Source organism: Scomber japonicus, chromosome 6, assembly GCF_027409825.1.
Source record: "Scomber japonicus isolate fScoJap1 chromosome 6, fScoJap1.pri, whole genome shotgun sequence".
Classification (NCBI taxonomy): Eukaryota; Metazoa; Chordata; class Actinopteri; order Scombriformes; family Scombridae; genus Scomber; species Scomber japonicus.
In genome coordinates this window covers 21,298,282-21,318,272 of record NC_070583.1, presented here as the reverse complement: position 1 = coordinate 21,318,272, position 19,991 = coordinate 21,298,282, and the positions used below count along the sequence as shown (strand labels likewise).

At 38.7% G+C, this 19,991-nt stretch overlaps 1 protein-coding gene across 3 annotated transcripts; it reads right to left on the bottom strand.

The window, feature by feature from the left end:
* Positions 1-3,297: 3,297 nt before the first annotated feature.
* LOC128360122 (serine/threonine-protein kinase DCLK1-like) lies at positions 3,298-19,402 on the bottom strand. Of its 3 annotated transcripts, XM_053320463.1 has the most exons (16): positions 19,027-19,387; positions 18,486-18,832; positions 10,497-10,596; positions 9,617-9,733; positions 8,961-9,055; positions 7,933-8,014; positions 7,664-7,833; positions 7,001-7,120; positions 6,642-6,788; positions 5,877-6,010; positions 5,653-5,730; positions 5,370-5,466; positions 5,149-5,229; positions 4,924-5,037; positions 4,030-4,103; positions 3,387-3,444 (listed from the first exon to the last, which is right to left on the bottom strand). In XM_053320463.1, exons 1-16 carry the CDS (start codon positions 19,385-19,387, stop codon positions 3,387-3,389), a joined length of 2,175 nt encoding a protein of 724 aa, XP_053176438.1. The 3 variants fall into 3 exon arrangements, with proteins under 3 accessions (XP_053176439.1, XP_053176437.1, XP_053176438.1); XM_053320464.1 differs by lacking the exon at positions 4,030-4,103 and having other exon boundaries at positions 3,298-3,444; positions 7,927-8,014; positions 19,027-19,402; XM_053320462.1 differs by lacking the exon at positions 4,030-4,103 and having other exon boundaries at positions 3,298-3,444; positions 5,370-5,463; positions 7,927-8,014.
* Positions 19,403-19,991: the final 589 nt, after the last annotated feature.

The window sequence follows — 19,991 nt, the reverse complement described above, 5'->3', positions numbered from 1 at the left end:
AAATATCACATTTGTTGAATAGTATGTCATGACTGTTAGGGTGTTTGTGTATGTGGTAGAGCTGTAAGGCATTTTGTAAAGGGAAGCGTAATTTCTAAAGACATTCTGCAGACATTAATACTGTTACTTGTGCATCTCAGTTTTTTTCAGTTTGCTTGTCCATTGTTAATCTGAAGTCATGAATACTAGTTCATGCTGTAACACCATGCACTGGTAAGCAATATTATTACTTGGTTGCTTAAATGGTCTAAAAATGGCTTTCAGTTGTGTGACAAATAAAAAGATCTAATTAACAGGATAGTGTTCCAGGAATGACTGTGGTCTATTTTTGGTGATGAGAAAACTATTATGTCTGCATTTAATTTGCAGAAATGAGAAGTCGGTTGCTGTGAGATGCTGTTTTTGACAAAATATGCAAATAGGTTTTGAGTTTGCATCTTGATTTTGTAGCAGTACCACAAGAGACACCACTCAAAAGCCCAAAGCTGAGTGTTTGCATGCTAAAAGCTACTGAAGACATTAGTCCTACTTTGTTTTCCATGAAATAATTTTTACTAGAAAATCTAAGTTTGCTTGAAAGAGATAATTTTGTTAATACACTGTTAGCATTAAGCATTTTGGTTTCATGTAATATATTTTAAGATATCATTTATATATTTCATTTGTATTGCCAATTGTTTTTACATATGTTTTTGCAGAGGTAGAATATGTTATGCCATAATATTAAAATTGATTACTGTAAATTCAACTGCATTCATTTTTTGTGTTTTTAATAAAACTGAATCTACCAGTGTGAGGAGTATTTCTTGTCATGTTGGGGTGTCAAAACATTCATGTATGTGTTAATGCATCATGTGTAAAATATACAGTGCCTGTCAAAAGTTTGGACTCACCTGCTGACCCATTCACTAGAATGAAAAAGTGTGTCTGAACTTTTCACTGGTAATGTACTAAATGAATGATATTAAGCAACTGAAGGTGGGATTCTCTAGATCTTATAAACTCATGTTTGGTTTTACTGCCATCTGCTGTCTGATTTGTTGCAGTCAAGCCGTCGTTCACACAGAGCTACCCACTGAGTCACAAAGTAATTAAATTATTTTTATTCCCAGTTTTGGTACATTGTTGGAAGTTTGCTTTGTAACCATAACAATAGATCTTTTCTGTTTTCTTCTCCTTCATGTTGTTTTATAAACATCCTTACATTAATGGACTATGGATGGACATAATACAGAATTCACATTTCCTATTTGCTTCCAAACAATACTGACATTCCTGGTTGTCTGAGTGCCATTTTTTAAATCCTGTATCTAAACATTACATGGGTTTTTTTTTCAGATGATGAAAACAGATACAGTATTGAGGAAGCTAACACATTCCCAAAAAGTCAATATCACAACCTGCTTTTCCTTGTGCTTTTTGGTTCATTCCCTTCCAGTCGAAACTTAAGAGCCCTTTCTTCAAACAAAGTCAGTGTTGTGATGTCACATTTCTTTTAAAATATGTATATACAAGTCTTTACTCGGCAATGGTATGACTATAGTCTGCCTTAACTGAACTGCATTCACCAAGACACAATGACAACAGAAATGGTTTCATATCTGACAGGTGTATATTGAACAGTAAAAGACCAGAACAACTAATTTAGGATGCATATTAGCACACATGCAGGGTACAGTCTCTGAAGAAGAGAAGAGGACATTTACATCCATGAATATCTGGTCTATAGTGAGCCATGTATGAAGTGGTCAGAGGACATACAGTACCATACAGTCCAGAGAGCTAGACTTAGTCATATTGTTTGATCTGAGTATTTAAAAAAGTCTGACACAAGTATTGATTGTATGAACAAATATTTAGATCATGGATTTTTCTGGAAGCACTTTGCTTTGTTAACCAACATTTAACTTGTTTTTTATTTCAGTGTGTGTGAAAAAAAGCTAATTGCCCCCCTTTGACAGAGAAGTGTGTCAGTTGGCTGTCAATAATATACAGGCAACAGATTCATTCTCACTCATTCCAGCACTGCATTGGGCAAATTTGATACTGTGCCCACTGGGCGGTACACCTAATTGCACTTAAACCCATATGTGCCAAGGCAAGGCTTTTAACATGCACTTACTATCAACTACATTGCACTGACATTCATCTGTACCACCACTGAATTACAACCTTTTACACTCACAGACATGTACGCTAACTAAACTGTGTCACTAATCATCCTCAATCCACCAGGTTAGCTCGGCCACCAACAGTCAAACTTTAGCGCCCTCGGTTATCTTTATGAGGCGTGCTACTGGGTGGCAGAATAATATTTGAAAAGTTAATTTGCAAAAACAGACAAAGAGTTCAAAATTAATTTAAAAATTACCCATTTGATTGATACAAAAAACATGATTTAGAATATCCTTAACTGTGGTATTTATGTGTGTGCACTCCAGGAGTATCAAACAGCTGTTTGGCTTTTATCTGTTTTTGCAAATTAACTCTTCATTTGTCCCACACAAAAAACACACAATCTGCTCAGTACAGCTAATGTTTATGGTAACAATATAGCAGCATGTCTGTTCAGTTTTGTAAAGTCTTCTTAAAAAGTATATTTAAGATTTATGCACCAGAACCTCAAGTTCCACAGCACAGGGTAATCTAGCTGTCAAATAATATACTGTAACAGGCTGTTACTGTTAAATATTGAACTGAGTGATCTATTGTTGCATGAAAATTACTTTCCAAACAAGTATTTGTGTTAAAATCAGTATGTACTGAACTGTCATATCACAAAATCAAGTCATTTAAAATCCAGAAGCTTAGGTTTAAATGTTTTGCATTCACCATTTCCACTAAAACCCTAAGTGCTTCATGAAGCAGGTTGGCTCTCCTGCAGTATACAATATTAACCAGTAGAGGGCTCTATAGTACTACAATGGACCAGTGCTTGCTGTGTAGAAATAAGGCTTTAACAGTTTGGTGGCTTTTTTTTTTTTTTTTAAGAAGAGAAAGGGAAAATATTTTACACTGTTGCATGCTCTGAAGTTGTAATCTGAAATCAAGAGACACTAACTTGTCTCTTACTCTGACCAAAGTAGTCTGTAACTAAAATCAAAGTATTACGGCAGAAAAAATAAAATAGGTACAGGCAGTCTGAACATCCAAGTCAGCAGACTAAACAAAGTGTTGGGTCTTTCCGTTTTGCACACCACCCTCTCAGACTTTTCCCCAGAGGGGTGGATGGTGCTGTGGCCTCAGGCAGGAAGCTAGAACGGAGAGGTGGGTGAACGGACAGTGTCGACTACACGATTAATCTTCAGACTCATTGGGGGAGAGGCTGGGGTTGACACTGTAGGAGGCGCCGGCACCGATACTATGCTGGAGGTGGTGAGCGGGCTTCACATCATCGTGGCGTCTTCGTCTGAAAACTTGCTTCTCCTTATCAAGTGGGGTGGTCTGAGGGAGGGTGAAACAGCAGCAACCATTAGCTTCCCCACAAGACCAAAAAGATGGGGAGTGGTATTATCTAATTGACCAAAGTGCCTCAGTGGTGGTCCAATTAAGCTGAAATAAGCATGCAGTTGTATCTGAAAAGCTGCATTTGTCCCACTACTTGTCCACTCTGAGGACACAGCAACTAGTACAGCACAACAAGAGCATGAAAAGCAACAAGAGGCAATACACTCTGGCAATAGGTGTGTCACATATTTACATCAGTGACAGCACTTATAAAGAAGCAACAATGCACTCAAACCCGTGTGGCTCGATATGTAACATGCACTCAAAAGGAGTTAGTATTTTGAATGCATAACTGTCTATGCAGAATAAGTAAAGAGCACGGTAAACTGCACTCCAGGTAGGAGAAAATAGTCCCAGCTTTGGTAAGATCAAGTAACTTGATCAAGTCGATGAATTTGATGAAGCAAAAGAAGGGTGAAGCATGAGAAAAGCGCCACTGCTTGGCAATGAGTCAAACCTTTCAGGGGATGAGAAATGGAGACTGCCAGCACATTGCCATGGAAGCACTACTCTACGTCATACCTTATCCAGTACAATCCTGTATGCTGGTAGTGGTCCAAAGACCCTGACCTCTGGATGGTAAAGTCCCGTTCAAGCTGAGCAGAGAGAGACGAGCGCAACTCAGTGGATCACCTTGAACTTCAAGCATCGCTGACCTGATTAGCATGAAAGCGCACAACTACACACTTCAGTATTAACTGCTGAGATGAAAGGGAAAAAACCAATAGAAATATCATCTCACTGTCAACTAACATTCTGTACAGTATTCTGTATAGAAATAGTTCAATTTCGCAACTGAGTTCATGGCTTACCTGTAAAATAAATATTAAATAAATGTAGATATGAGAAATGTAGAGGAATGCAATAGATTTCCCCAATCAAAAGCAGGTGGTGAAAGAGCAGAATATGTAGGTTATTTGCCTTCCTGCCAAATGCACAAATTCAACTCAGCTCTGAAACTGTTCAAGAAATCACATCTACCGAAACCTGGGCAAACTTATCTAAGTTTTCCTGACAAGAGTGCTGACAGTCCATCTAACAGACAGATGAGAGCAAGAGCACACACACAAGATGACCTGGCAGCAAGAAGCAAATGACATATATGCAGAATAAAATGAAATGGAGGAGTACGAAAGTACAAAAATAGTTTGTAATGGATTCATGTGCTTCAGGCCAATAGCAGGCAATGCTGTCTGCAACTTAAAATTTAATGACATCCAAAGCATAAAGATGAAACGCTTTTTTAACATCTAAAAGAATTAAGCAGTAGGCGCATATTGTGATTCAAAGTGTAGGTATTTTTAATTTTGCATCGTTGCTGGAGCGCATTTCCAAAAACAAAAAGCACAGCTAAAATGTGCTGGAGCAGAGTTGCATGCAGTGTTAGTGTGTGGAGGGGTGCAGAGGGGTCCTTACTGTAATAACTGACACTCCTGCTGCAGTGATGTTGTGTTTGGGCCCTGTGTTGAAGTGCTTCTTGATCTTCCCAGCCACAGGCAGCTGGTGCTGGTTCTCTGCACCACCATCATCCTGGAGAATGCACACAACAAAGCTTCAGCAACTCTACCAGTTGTATCACACCGCATAGTCTCTGATAGAAGTACTTTAATGTACACAAAAGATGATAAATGCTGGACTTACATTAACCCAGGGATGGTCAAGAACCTGTACAGGTGTGAATCTCTGATCCACATCGACCTGCAGCATCCCAGTGATCAGAGCCTAAAGAGAAACATATCATCTATGAATATCAAGTCAAATACTGCAGCCTGAGACACCACAGAAGCAGATCACTGACAGATTCAAGCGTGTCACACAGAGCAAAGATACAGCAGATGAAAAGACTACTTCCAGAGACAAACCTTGGCAGTGTCAGACACATTGTCCCAGTATGGTGCTGGGAAATCAAGCTGACCCCTCAAAATCTGTTCAAACAGAGCCTCCTGATCTTCACCACTGCTGTAGAAATTGAAACCACAGGCATGGATAGTTTTTACTTCTGATGGCACACAATAAAACGAGTTACTAAACCAAAGAGGAACAACAATAGATGCAACCGGGACTTTTAATGGATGGAGGCATTTATGTGGTGGGCCAAATATTCATAAAGACTCAAAATAAACCTTCAGATACAGGAGCACATACCCACGGAAAGGAGGAAAGCCACACAGCAGTATGTAAGTGATGACACCAGCTGCCCAAATATCCACCTTGAGGCCATACCTGTAAATGAAAAGGAAGATGATTCATCGGGGCAACAAAAGACTGCTGCAACTAGTAAGCTTTCTTTTGGATTATGATACATTTTCTAACTTTTCCTCCACAGTCATGTCCTAATAATAATAATAATAATAATAATGATAACTCACCCCTTCTCAGTAACGATCTCTGGAGCTACATAGGTAGGAGTGCCACACACAGTATAGAGGGGCCCGTTGACGACAGTAGCCAGGCCAAAGTCCCCTAGCTTCAGAGATTTACTACCATCCTGGTGCTCATATACCTGTGTAACACATACAATAAGAGGAAATAAGAAGCCTTGGGTGATGAGGTCACCAATTATTACACATTACTGCAGTAAAGTATTCATTAATGAGCACTATGTGACAGTAAAATTAGCCAACAGTAGCAGTGCAGAAACTTTATAGAGCTGAAATATATAGACTGAGTTAGAGCTGTATTTACATTACAGTGAAAACAGACTTTTGTTCATCTGGAAACATTTGACATGTGAGAAAAGTAGAGGTACTATAACTCTAAACTAGAGACTGGAGTTTAAAACCAGAAATAGCCATAATCTCTGTATGCAGAACATCAGTATTTCAACTTGTTTGTAATGAGTGGAAGTGGCACTATTTTAACTTGCATTGTCCTTATCAATAAACTGAATAAATATAAAATAAAAAACTCTGTGATAACGGGAAAACACATTAAGTTGCTTTTATTTTTTGCTTAGACTAATTGATTAATGTCCTGTATCAATTCAATTGACATATCTGGTTTTCCATCTCTAAAACTACATTTTAGATAGAGAATAAAAAGCAACAATTAAAGATAGGTTACACTCTATAGAGGAGGTGTTTGTCTGTGTGCCAAACAACCAGACACTAAAAGCTTTGTAGAGTCACACTTACCAACAGATTTTCTGGTTTTATGTCTCTGTGGACAATATTGAGACTGTGCAGGTACTTGATGGCACTTGCCAGATTGAACAGCATACAGCTGGCATCCCGCTCTGTGTATTTGTTGGAGGAGGTGATGGCATCAAAGAGATCACCGCCCTGCAGAGAGAATATTATGGAGTGCAAGTTGCCAGTTTTGTAAGATGCAGATGAGAGGTTTTAGAGACTCATAAAAACAATTAAAACATTCAGATGTGTGGAAATAGGGAACGTGGATTAAACAAAGCTAATGCTCAAAAAGAAGGCCAAAATGAGCCACTGTGAAATCTAAGGCTGACATCTCTTTGTAAGAATGAATAAATGTGGAGTACCTTAACCAACTCCATTACTAGATAGAGCTCATTGTAGGTGTCCATTTCCTCAATTAAAAGGACGATGTTGGGATGTTTCACACGCCGAAGGATCGACACCTCACTCTGGATCATGTGCTCCTGTGAACATGACACAGGAGATTTGATCAAAGGAAAATCTATTAATACTGAACAGTGATAAGTTGAACATACAGTACCTATCAGTGCACTGTGAGACTGAGGAGCTGCCTTTTCAATCATTTCGGGGAAACATCAATCAATGACAAAACTGTGATATTCCATAACACGTAATAGCTATGTTGAATTTGGATGTATTAACGTATTTATTTATTTTGAACATGGAAATAAAAACAGATATATAAAGGCAGCAAACAAAACGAGAATAAAAATGTTTATTTACTTTCCTAACCCGTTCTCACTACCCCTCCATTAACTCATGATTTTTAACATCATCCCAAATGTATTTACAAACTACACATTGACCTTGTGTTCATATGATTGTGTTAATAAGAGAGAAGAAATGATCTAGACTCAATATTTTAGCCCTGGAAGAGATCAATACAGAAATTAAAGAAACAAATAAGAATCTCCCTGACAATGAATTAGCCCAAACATGGAGGTATAATAATAACTGAAGTCCTGAAGATGCAGAGACCAGCTCACCTTTCCTCTGCATTTATCTTTGCTAATGATTTTCAGAGCGTACTCTCTTCCAGTGGATCTCTCCATACACTCTCGGACCACAGCAAAGTTTCCGTCCCCTAAAGTCCTCCCCACTTTGTACCTCTCTGCTATGGAGGCAGGGACTGATGGGTACTCATCCAAGAGCTCAACTGTAGAGTGAAACATAAGATTGATATTGTAAAAGCTATAAAACAGTAGTAAATATATGACTTAGTCGGCTCATGTCTTAGGCAACATCTTACCTTCACTGCCAAGCCCATCTCCTTCATCCATTGAGCTGCATACCTTAGTAGAAGCTAAAGACAGTGAGGAGCCACTGTGCTGAGATCCCTGGAAACAAGAGACAGCCATGGAGTGACAACAAAAGACACACTGATAAACTTGTCTTACACAAACTTCAGAGAAGGCAAAGCCTGTAAAAACGTGATTACAGCCAGCTTACACAAAGCCTATTTGTTCCACTCTGCCAGCCTTGAGTACGCAGTTTGAGAATAGGCAGAAATAAATCAAGCGTGGTGAAACTTAACACTAACCTTTTCACCAAGATAAAGACTGCCATGTAGTTTGTAACGGGATTGAGAGAAAATATCAAACCATTGCTACAGCCATAATAGTAACCCCAGCCAGCTTTATGATTAATTAATGATGGTATCACTGATAATGGATTTGGCTCCAGAGTTGACTGTGCTATGCAGTCTCACAATTTTGTTGTCCTTCACAGATCTAAGATAATGACGGTGCAAATGTGCTGCAGCAGTACATATAATGTTTCATCCAAAAGACAGCTCTGGAGCTTCATCATATATCTACAAACACAGCAGTGTGCAGTGGTTTTTTTAAATTTTTTGTCCTGAACTCAGAAATATGTAATTGAGCTGATATTTACATCAGTGTACACAGGCCTATGATCACCTGTGCCATCTTTCAAAAATCACTCATTAAAAATAACCACTTTCAGTCTCATTACCGCTAAATGAATAAAAAGGTCACTGATGTAATTACTAGTGGTGGCTAGCACATTTTTTTGGCAATATCTGATGGTGAGAAATTAATCAAATGTATTCCCATCAGTACACGACAAGGCTTCTTTTAAATATGATGTTACCACTAATACTTTATAGCTTATTCACTGATTCAAAATATTGTTACATGTCTTAACCAAGCCTCTCTTGTACAATAAATGTCATCATTTAAAATAAATATTGTATACGATGTAGATCTTTCGTTATAAATCTAACTTTATTAGCTTGTTTATAGGAACATTCATTTTCATTACCTGGCGTCTTCGGAGGCTAGCTGGACTGGTTGGAGAGGGGCTTGGAGATTTTCCAGATCGAGGGGTGGACAACTGACTGCCTGCAGTCCCATTAGCTGTAGGCACATCAGATATGGAGACAAAAAGTTTATCATGGTGTATGCATATAAGAATAATGCTAAAACCATTGGGTGAAACGTTAGATCAATAGATTTTCCTTTTGTTTGTCTCCTTGTGTCAAGACATAACACCCAAATACACACATACGATCTGTCCCAAATCCATATTTCATGTATTAACTACAAACAACATACATCTTTTAATATTTTTTTTGTAGTTAGTATATTTTAAAAAAAATCAACACACTACATGGTTTTATACCATCAGGAAATAATGCAATACATGTGTCAAGTGTTCCCCCAGCTGTTTCAATACTATTCACAGTTAGTTTCAGTTTTGTCTAGCTGTAAGTGGATCCTCCATTTCCTTTGTGAATTACATTGTGGTAGAATAGTGACCATCAACAGTACACTCAAATCGAGAGCACTTTGGTATGCATATGAACCGTTTTGCAGTGTACTTACTTTTGTCACTTTTCCACAGTGAACACATTACATACTCAAAACCTGCTCATCATGAATGTGTAATATGGATTTGTGTTACAGTTAAAGTCTCACCTGAACCAGTGGATGAGGGAGACTTGCTTCTGCGGGACATCCCACCACTTCGTGGGGAAGAACGTCCCTGCAAGGAGGGGAGCCGTCCATACGATTGAGACTTTGCCACCCTGCATTCTACAGATAAAAAGGGGGAGGGGTCATACTAGGCCTCCTAAATTTTAACTTTATCCATCTGCTAGAGAGAAAATGAACAATGCTTCTCTGGAGCTCCAAATACTGGCAACTAGAAAATCTTCATCAGTATGCATCAGTAATATAGACCATCAGACTAAACCACAGTCACAAATATTCATAATACACATAGTTTATAGCATATAACTGCTATAAAAGTAGGTAATGTGGGTGAATGAGGGCAATGATAATGTCCACTTTTGTAATCTGTATTCAAAGTGAAGTGAATCTGTATTTGAGCAAAGTGCTTGCTCATGTGGGAATGTTGGGTCTCTTTAAAATGAAAACCTGAAGAGTAAGGTTTAGAATCTGCTCCATGTGTAAAGTGCCTGAGATTACTTTGTTGTGATTTGGCACTATACAAATAAAGACTGATTGATTGATTGATTGATTGATTGATTGATTGATTGATATATTGATAGACTTGCAGTACTTCTAATGGTATGATAAATAACAATCTGAGGAGTAACAATAACAGAAATGTCATGAGAATAGATGTACAAGTAAAAATCTGCAAGACATACAACAATCGTTTCATTGCTTGGAACATTCAGTATTTACTACTTGTGCCATAAAAGGTGGACAGGTTCATAAAAAGCTATTTAAAGTACAGCAACAAAACATACTGTAACCCTGGAGGCGTTAGTGCTAGGCTCTTCCCACTATGTGATCTAAGCCTTGTATAATTTTAAAAAGGTACACTCACCAGTTTCATCCAAATTGAAGTCATCTTGATAACGGAACTTCTCAGGGCCACAAGCGAAGAATATATCATCATCTCCAAAAAAATCCTGAAGGCAGGAGACCTAGTAAAGATAAAAATGTTTTCTGTCAGTCACAGTACAATAATACAGTAATATCTTAAATAATACTGTATCAATATCTCTGGATGATTAGTGCACAGATCCACACACTGAAACTGCTGCTGCTCCATCCCAAGCCAGTTTTGGACCACTTTCAACATTTAATGGAGCATCTTAGGAAGATAGTAGTAGCATTTTGATAGCTTAATGACCAACACCCATAAAAACACCTCAGAGGGCCGTGTAGTTTTCAGACATCATATAACCATCCCAATGTCATGTGCATAAAATATACTGAATAAAATGTCACATGCAAATGCAACCATCATTTAGGAGATTGTCCTTTTGAAAGATAAATGATTGGTTAATACATTCACAGTGATCTCTGAAGATGTGAAAACAGCTTATTACATATACACATTAGTTAGACTATAAACTACAATTGTCTAATGTCAGTTCATACAGGATTACACAAAAGCAGCATTAACCCTACTATGACCTTTGAAACATCAACCTTTGTAATATTATGAACAAATGACCATTTGAACCTAGGCCTCTCATGATTTGTATATTCAGTTAAAAACAATTTTCTCAAATCTAATTATACAGATGTATAAATGGAAAGAGTTACTTGTTTTTCTCAAAATCCCACAGTTCAGGACATCTCAGTGTCCAGGTGAGAAAACAATGCCACTGGCTTCAAGATATAAGGCTGCAGGTACACTGCTATTGCATACTCAAAGTGGCCAAAGTACATGGGGAAAATTAATACTACTATGCATGTGAATAATAGAATTAACCATTTTTCTCTAGTGGTGTATCAGCCTGGCTACAGATGAAAATGTCTCTGGGGTAACCACTAAGCAAAGAAAATCTCATTTTAAACCTGTTAGATTTAATGCAGTACAGTCTGTGACAAATGCACTCTGTCTGTCATTAAATTGTTTCCATCCCTGGTGGGAGATTAAGTTAATTGCTCTCTATTGTCCTGCACTATTATGTGTAAAATCATGTTAAAACATGTTTTTAACACCAGTTAACCAATTCAGCAAGCCAGTACAATATTGTTCTCAAGTGGAAACAATTTTATAATTGACTAGATCTTTTAGTTAAAATCTGATCAACTAAATCTAAAATCTATTAAAAATTGTAGAAAAACTGAAAAGCATACTATGAATTGTAATATGGAAGGAGACTGAATTTTACCCTCAGCCAGAGGACAGCAGTGATGCTTAAGAACAGTCATCACATATGATTTGATGCCAAGTGCAAAATAATGATAAATACTTTTCTACAAAGAGTTGGTGCATCTGCTGCTGTCATTAATATAGAAGCCCATCTCAGAGGATGCAGTGTCATAAATAAATAAAGATGCTTATGGAGTCCTGACCTTCTGCTCAAAAGGGTTATGGATATACTTAACTACTAGCCTGGCTAACACCAGACCGCGTCTCAATCTCATGTGAGGTAGGGTCTGGCGAGGAGTCGTTCATTGACTTGAGGCGGGATCAACGAATGTCGTTCAAATCTGTATGCTACTGAGAAACTTACAGCCAATCATATCAACGACACACGATGACGTATTCAGAGCCTGTAGGGAGCAGCGCGAACACATGCTTTTTATGAAGGAAAAATCATGAAGCGCAAGTTTTTGTTCTATTTTTAAAGTGAACTTGCCTTCCAATTTATTTAGCACCTGCATCTCCGTGGCCGCCATGTTGGATGTAAACGAAGTCGCTCTACGGCCGTCATCGCCTTGAGCCCGCCTCCCCGTTCTGTGATTGGTTCCCTATCTCAGGTGAAGATTTTGTCTTGGTGGCTATGCTAACTTTCTGAGCGAAGTAGAATCTCGCTGGAATGAGAGCATGGGTATACCCAGGCTACTTAACAACAGTGGTGTGCCAAAGGATGTACAGCTCATTTTCATTTCCTCAGTGAAGGACTCAGCAAAACCTCTGAACACACTGTGACGCCATATTGATATTAGTTATTTTTTCTTTATTTTGAATTAGGGTCTCAGCGCTCAATGCCTGTAGTCAAATGTTTTTACAATGTAGTTGAGGACAAGGTTAATACTTAAATATGAAGGTAGAATCAGATGAGAAACATAAGCACAGCTAATTGCAAACCACTAATACAGTAGGCCTACATACATTATTTAGTAGTCTCACCATTAAGCACAAAGAGTTCAGCAGGAGTCAAATAAGATAAGTCGAGCAACTAATGCGTTGAACAAAGTAGGCCAAAAAGGAAAGCCACCACAATCTGTCAACCACACTGTCCTCTAACCATATCCTAAATGTCATTATATCATCCTTAGTTACAATGGGATATGCTAATATCCTGCTTACTGTTAAAAAAAAAAAAATTATTTTAGAGAAAATGTAGGCCTACACTTTAAATTTCAGAATTACCATTATATTCAAATAAACATAAAAATGAAGTGTAAATGAAAAGGAAAATATTGTATCATTAGCACATAGACCATTTGCCAAAAATGAAATATTGGATTATCCACCAAACAAAAGGGATTGGTTTATCAGTAACCTGCAGCAAGAGCCCCGCCGAATAACCAAAGGTCACTCAGCCGTGACATCTTAAAATAAACACTGGGCATTGAAGGAGGGCTTAGTAGGGTCCTTTCCCTTGTTGGCGCCCCACTATGATGGCCACTGTGTCCCACCCCTCCTCCAAAAAGAGCGCGGGATCCCAAAGGGAGGAGAGCTGCACATTTGTTGCCAAGGAGACCAGGCAGAATCCCAGCTGAGTTTGAGACGATGAGAGGGACACGGCTACTTTAAGATCCACTGTCAGTCTCTATCTGGAGCAGTGAGCAGTACAAACCGCAGAAACCAGAACAATGACACCATCAGTCTGGATGAGACAAGATAATGAACACCACCTTGGCATTATGACACTGTGGGATCAAATTAGGCTTAAAACCTTTGTTGGATGACACTCCCAAGCTCTCTCGTAAAACTGCTAAATAAAAACAAAAAAAGATAAATCTGACCAGTAGTAAGGAGCATGGTATCAGGCTTTGATGGTAGATATTTGGTATTAAGGGGTAACAGCCACTAACAGACATCTAATCAACAGTATAAGACCATATTAACAATGTCCAGCTCAAGAGTGACAAAATATGTTCCATCTAAAAGCCTTTCTTGAGCTCGCTGATTTCATTAGAGCCACTCCTCTTTTTTAAATTTGAGATTTACAGTGATACATTTTGTTCATCTTGAATTCTAGGAAATATGAAACCTCACACCTATGCTTTTTCAGCATAACTGGGGCAATCATGAATGTGCTACTTTATATTGATTACATATCCCTGGCTGCTGGCTCAGTGACACAGCAGCTCCATCAGGCCTCCCCTCCCCCTAACACGAACACACACACACACACACACACACACACAGGTCCTGGAGCATTATGTGCAAATATTGATCGTCAGGGTTTTATCTGTGATTTCCGCAAGCACGAGCGTTGCTCCTGAAATTCAGACCAAAGTAAAACACAGTAGAAGGAATACATGTTATAGAAGGTAATCAATCTGAGCAATGTAAATTACCATAAATTACACAAAAAGACACACAAACTGGTAATAACAATGCTCCACCAGTGGACAGGTGGAGCTCTCCAGGGTGCTGAATCTCCCCTTTGAAGTGAATGACTGAACACTGCTCTACTTCATTTTGAATGAGTTGACGCTATATGCAGTTTGAGAACATACTTGAATGTTTTTACACGGTTTTCAGGAATTTAGGGACAACTATTTCTGCAGTGTGTTTATCCATCCTCTACTGTATCCACTCACATGTCCTGGAAAAAATAAACATATATGATTCAAATTTGATCTCTTGATTTTGTTCGGCTGCACCCTCATTCAAGTAAATGTGAGGGAATGTTCCATTTTTTTGACTAGTGCTGTTACTGCAGCAGCTGTGAAGATACATCAGATGAAAGAGCAGTCTTAAAAAGTGCTGGTCAGCACTATGCACTGATGTTTAGCTCCATAAAAGACACACTCAAAACTAAAATATACATTTAAACTCATTGCATTTATACTAGCTCACATGTTTCGAGTGTCCTTGTCTATCAGTTTCTATATTTAGCTCTTGGTAGTTCTAGCAATGTCTAATTTTCCACAGCAGAAAGACAACCAATTTCCAAGTCATTTTTTTGAAAAAGGATTGCTTGGAGATATTATAAAGGTAATCTGCCATTTCACACAAAGAAGCGTTTTAGAATTCATCTATATACAAGTCATGTTAAATCACCAAGAGATGTTTAATCGTACTTCCTGTACGATTAAATGTAATTTTGCTTTATCATCACTAATAGAAACTGCATAGCACAGACTCTGTATCTGCTTTAAACATTGCTCACAGTACTTATTTGACATGCTGTAAAAATTAGAGCACTCAAGAAAAATGTAGTAGAGCAGCAACTTCCACTTTCACTGAAAGCATAATTACAAGCCTTTTAGAACAAAATGAGGATAAGAGGGAAGAATTCTCCTCTGTACCAAATGCAATGGGACAGTCAGCAAGCGGCCACGCTGTGATTAATAGCCAAGTCACAGCAGTTGGTGAGAGGAAAGCCAGACAGCCTTCCTATCTTTTATCCATCCTGCTGCCCTTAAGCTACAGTGAGAGGTTTCTAATGGCCAACATTCAGAACTATATGTTACAACAGCAGGACAAAAGTAACACAAGTAATATTTTAATCATATTTTCCTACATTAAATAGTATTATTTTTGTAACAATAATATCCACTATGATAGGCTATTATATATTTTAACACCTACTTAAATAAACCCACTGAACTGTAGGAAAATATAATTTGATCATTATTTTTAACTACTTTGTGAAACAACTGATTCCTCATGCAGAAATGGCATCTATGGTATTAGCAGAGGCCAACAGAGATTTGTTCATTGTGGGCACACATAGGCCAAACTTGGGGATGGCAGTCAAGGTCAAAAGGAAGAAATTAATTGGAAAACATATGTTAGCTTCTGCTGTGTGACCCTTAGATCACCATAAATCTGCTAACCACTTCAACTCGGTATCTAATTTCAAAAGCATGACTGAGCTGTTTATCACATCTACTGAATAATTTTACCACAGAGGATAAAGCCCCTGCTTTCATGAATCGATGTCAAGCCAGGCTCGGTCCTCGGGTGGATGTTGACATCAGTTTCAACAAGAAGCACTGACTCTAACACAGGGAAGTTAGTGGTCTGCATAATACAATTACAGTGGAAAGCCATAGCCATTACAGTGGGGATGGGAATGCCATAGGCCAAGTCTTCTCAAACCTACTCAGACAGGCAAATACTCATTGCTTCATCCCACACATGACAGCAGGATCACACCAGGCGTAATGCCTTGAAGGTCCTTGTCTACAGGGTGTCTGTTTGTCTATCACACTCTCTCTACCCGATGTTTGTACCATTTTCCGTATGGATAATGTTATTCTTATCAGTCATCAGAGGCTCACAAAGTGCAGCCTAAGACCATTAACTTGGTTGTGTCCATTTGGCCATGTTAATCCGGTCTCTCATGGCAGAACACCATTACAGAATGACTCAGCAATATGAAGGAACAGCCAAGAAGCAAAGCCACCTGCTATGCAGATCCAAGAGCCCAAAATAACTATGAACAAACAAGAAATGAAAGAAATCTCCAGGCTTCTGTTGTACAACAGACAAGGGGGATAAACGTGATTAAGTATATCATCAGGGACCATAGCTGTTAAAAGCTAAAATTGCAAACAAATGCATAATATCAGTTATGCCATTTTAAGTAGATATTAAGGCTAATAAGGTGTTAAGTCTAGTTAACATGCCAATGATTAATGCCTGTGTCACAGGACCCAAAGTGCAAGCAGGTCATTTACCAAAGGGTAAACACCCGTGAAAACAGGCCCTTTGTTGCCACCGGGTGCTTATTTGGCCATCTGGAGTCACAACATGACAAAAAGCACAAAGTAGGAAAACTAGAGCACAGAACTGCAATACATGTAATACAACAGCTAATTAGGAAGGTGTATATAGGACATTAACACTATATTTAAAAAAAAAAAAACATTTTTTATGTTAATTTATACTTCCATACATATTCTAGGAAGTATGATTATTTGGTAAGTGGATATGTGATGGCAGATTTGTTTGTTGGTGTGAAAAGCACCAACTGTTTCCTGTACACAACATTTCAGAATGGGTCCTATCCTGGGATTACACTATAAACTCTGCCATGTGCTCCATCTTGCCGCCATGTGTATAATAAGGCTGACAGACCAAGCACTGCATCTATGAGCTCTCTCACACTACACCTACAGTCCTGACATCACTACTGCACTGCTCTGCCGCAGAGGCTGTTCCTTAGCAACCAGCTCAGGAAACCATGTCACCATAGAAACCATCAGAGAGAAAAAAAACTCATTATATTTTGTGATAAGGATACTAAGAGAGAGTTGAGGTAAGTTTGTGAATATGTTTAGTTATAGAGCTGAATATTTCTGTGGGATGTTTCATAACTTATTTTTCAGGTACATTTGAAGTGCCTCCATCCATATCAGGTCATAAAGCTAAACCCTTGTGTCTTGTAATTGCTGTAATATCCAAAGGAATGTTAATTAAAGAAATGGATGGGTAGAATGTGTGAAATCAGACACTTACATGACGGATGATCACCAAGATATAATAATGTTCAGAATGGATATTGAACGGTGTTCTTTTCAATATATGGGAGAGAAGAGAATACAAAAGAGATTGGTATCTGGGTGCAAAAAGTCACTGATCAGATTGCTCTCCTGGTACTAACTCAGTAAGTGGATATCCATTTCATATTCCTACCAAACAGTAGCACACTATTAAATGGAGTCCTAGAAACCTATTTCTCATAATAGATTTACCAAATATTCCCAGCTGACAGAGCGTACTTGGTTGTCTCTCCTTGAGAAAGGAAGAAATTCTCAAAGACATGACAAAGACATGTCAGAGGCAAAACTGTATTTCTTGTGAACCTCCAACATTTCCTAACTTTACAAATTAAGCTGATTCCTTATTCTGTGAAGACTGCAAATGTACATTAAGGCTGCCTTATGTACATTGTGCTGAGGTAATAAAACAAGATAGGATAGCCGTCCTGACAGCAAAATGTAGATATGTAATGCACTAAACCAAGGCATAAACAGATGCACAACATTTCAAGCCAGTGTCCTTTTGACTCATATCCATCAGAAACATATTTTCCTCTTCAGAGCAATTAATGTATCAATGGAGAAAGAAAAACACTCTTATCTTTTATCAGTGTATAGCACTTAGAAGGTCCTGCAAGTACTACCGCTACCAAATCTACAGGGAGATTATCAATCAACTTCACTTGCAATTTTAACTTTTTGTTGCCCAGAACTGTGCCCTGAACTACACAGTGTGTCTTTTGCAACTGACAATAAGTTTGTTTAATCCCTCCAAGTGACAAGAGTCTAGGGAGCAGTGAAAATCATGCAAAATCTGAGCCTGTGCAAAGGTCACTGAGACCAAAAGCTGATTCATTAATTGGTGCACAGTTAACTACTACATAATTTAAAGAGATACCTCTCATGCTGTGACTATGAAGTTTAACTGTGTAAATTTAACATTTCCTAGATTTTCCTTAGCCCATTTTGCATGTAAAAAGTTGTCCACTAATCACAAAAAGAACAATACCTCACTACATATTCTATTTATCCTCGTACATTGACTTATGTGTTTTGTATTAAGACTTTCAAATCCATAGCATGACTCGAATGTTGTCCAATTTGTACCCTAATTAAAAATGCTTTATCAGTTACTATATGAGGTTTACTAAATTACCACTAAGAATGATCATTTAACACCTACCATCTTGCCATCAACGGTATAGATCCTTTTGACAACTCCTGAGTCCAGCATAATGGCGTCTGTGATGTCAGTCATGACTTGCTCAAAGGAGTGTGCAGTCTTCTTGTTGAGCAAGATCCGTACGGCCTTGCGAGGCTTCACGCCACTGCGGACAATGGTTACCAGTTTGGGTCTGATGAAGTCCTTACTCTCCTTAGTTTCTGGGTATCCAGCCTTGGCACTACCGAGGGAAGAAGGTTCACGGAGGGCAGCTGCAGTCTTAGCACCAGCCGCCCAGTTGGGATTTACATTTTTTGTGTAATCCAGTTTCTTGTAGGGCTCTATGGATGCACAAACATAGCTTTCTCCTGCAGAAATCAAGACACATTAACAGATTTCCCATTACTCCACAAATAATTGGCTACCTCTAAGAAGGAAAGTCAGGCATGTAGTTTACATCTGTAGTGACTTGTTACATTGTGGAGTTTGTAACTTAATCTCACATCACACAATATAAACATATTTTTGGGCAGCCTTACAACCATTCAAGAACATTGCTCACCTTCCACCAGCTGGTCCATACTGGTGATCTTTGTAATGCCATCAATGGAATATATGGTCCGCACCCCTTGGGGCAGGTTGACATTATCTGAGAGACTTCTTGTAAGGTCAGCCAGGAGTGCATCTAGAGACCTAAATCTCTCCTGAGAAACGGCATACAAAATCCCTTTGAAGTAGCGGTCTCCATTGCGGTAGAAACGTATCTTCTTGGCCTTCTTTTCTACGCTCAGTGCTTGCAGTGTCCTGGTTCTGTACAGGCTGCAGTGAGCACTATGAGTGGGACTGGGGAGCCCATTCCCTCTTGAGCCCCTTCGGGTGTATCTCTGAGCCTTGTCCCTCTCATCAAAGTGCTCCAGCTCCATGACTGTGCAATGCTATGACACCCTAAATAATACAAGGGGGAATTTCCATTTGAATAAAATCTTTCAAATGAACTTACATACTGTGTTAAATGCCAGCCTAGTTGCTTACACTCCTCAAACAGCAAAGATACAAGCATTGATACTGCTAGTGGACAGATTATGAAGTAACATGTCACACCCATTTCATTCTGCCTGGTTTGACTCAATGCAATATTTATAGCAATAAAATTCACATGCATTTGCAGTAGATAATGTAACATCATAACTGCACCAGCTTGATCTTGGCTTAAGGGTTTTTGTCATAGGTAGGTTAAATAAAAATGTTAAATATTGCATGAAAACGGAGCAGAATGAGTTTTTCTTGTAATGGTGGAATTTCTCTTACCTTTAAGGTGAGGACAGATGCAATAAAAACGCGAATCTGCAAAAGCGGAACTTATCTCAATGAATCATTTATTCATTTGATGCCTTACATGAACCATGCGTCCCTTTGTTGCCCCTGTGATGGTGCGTCTGCCTGTCTGGCGTGTGTCTACTCTGCTGTGGTGTTCACATGATGCAGAGAGGAGGCAGGGCTGTAGCCGGTGTCCTTCCCCCTCCCTCT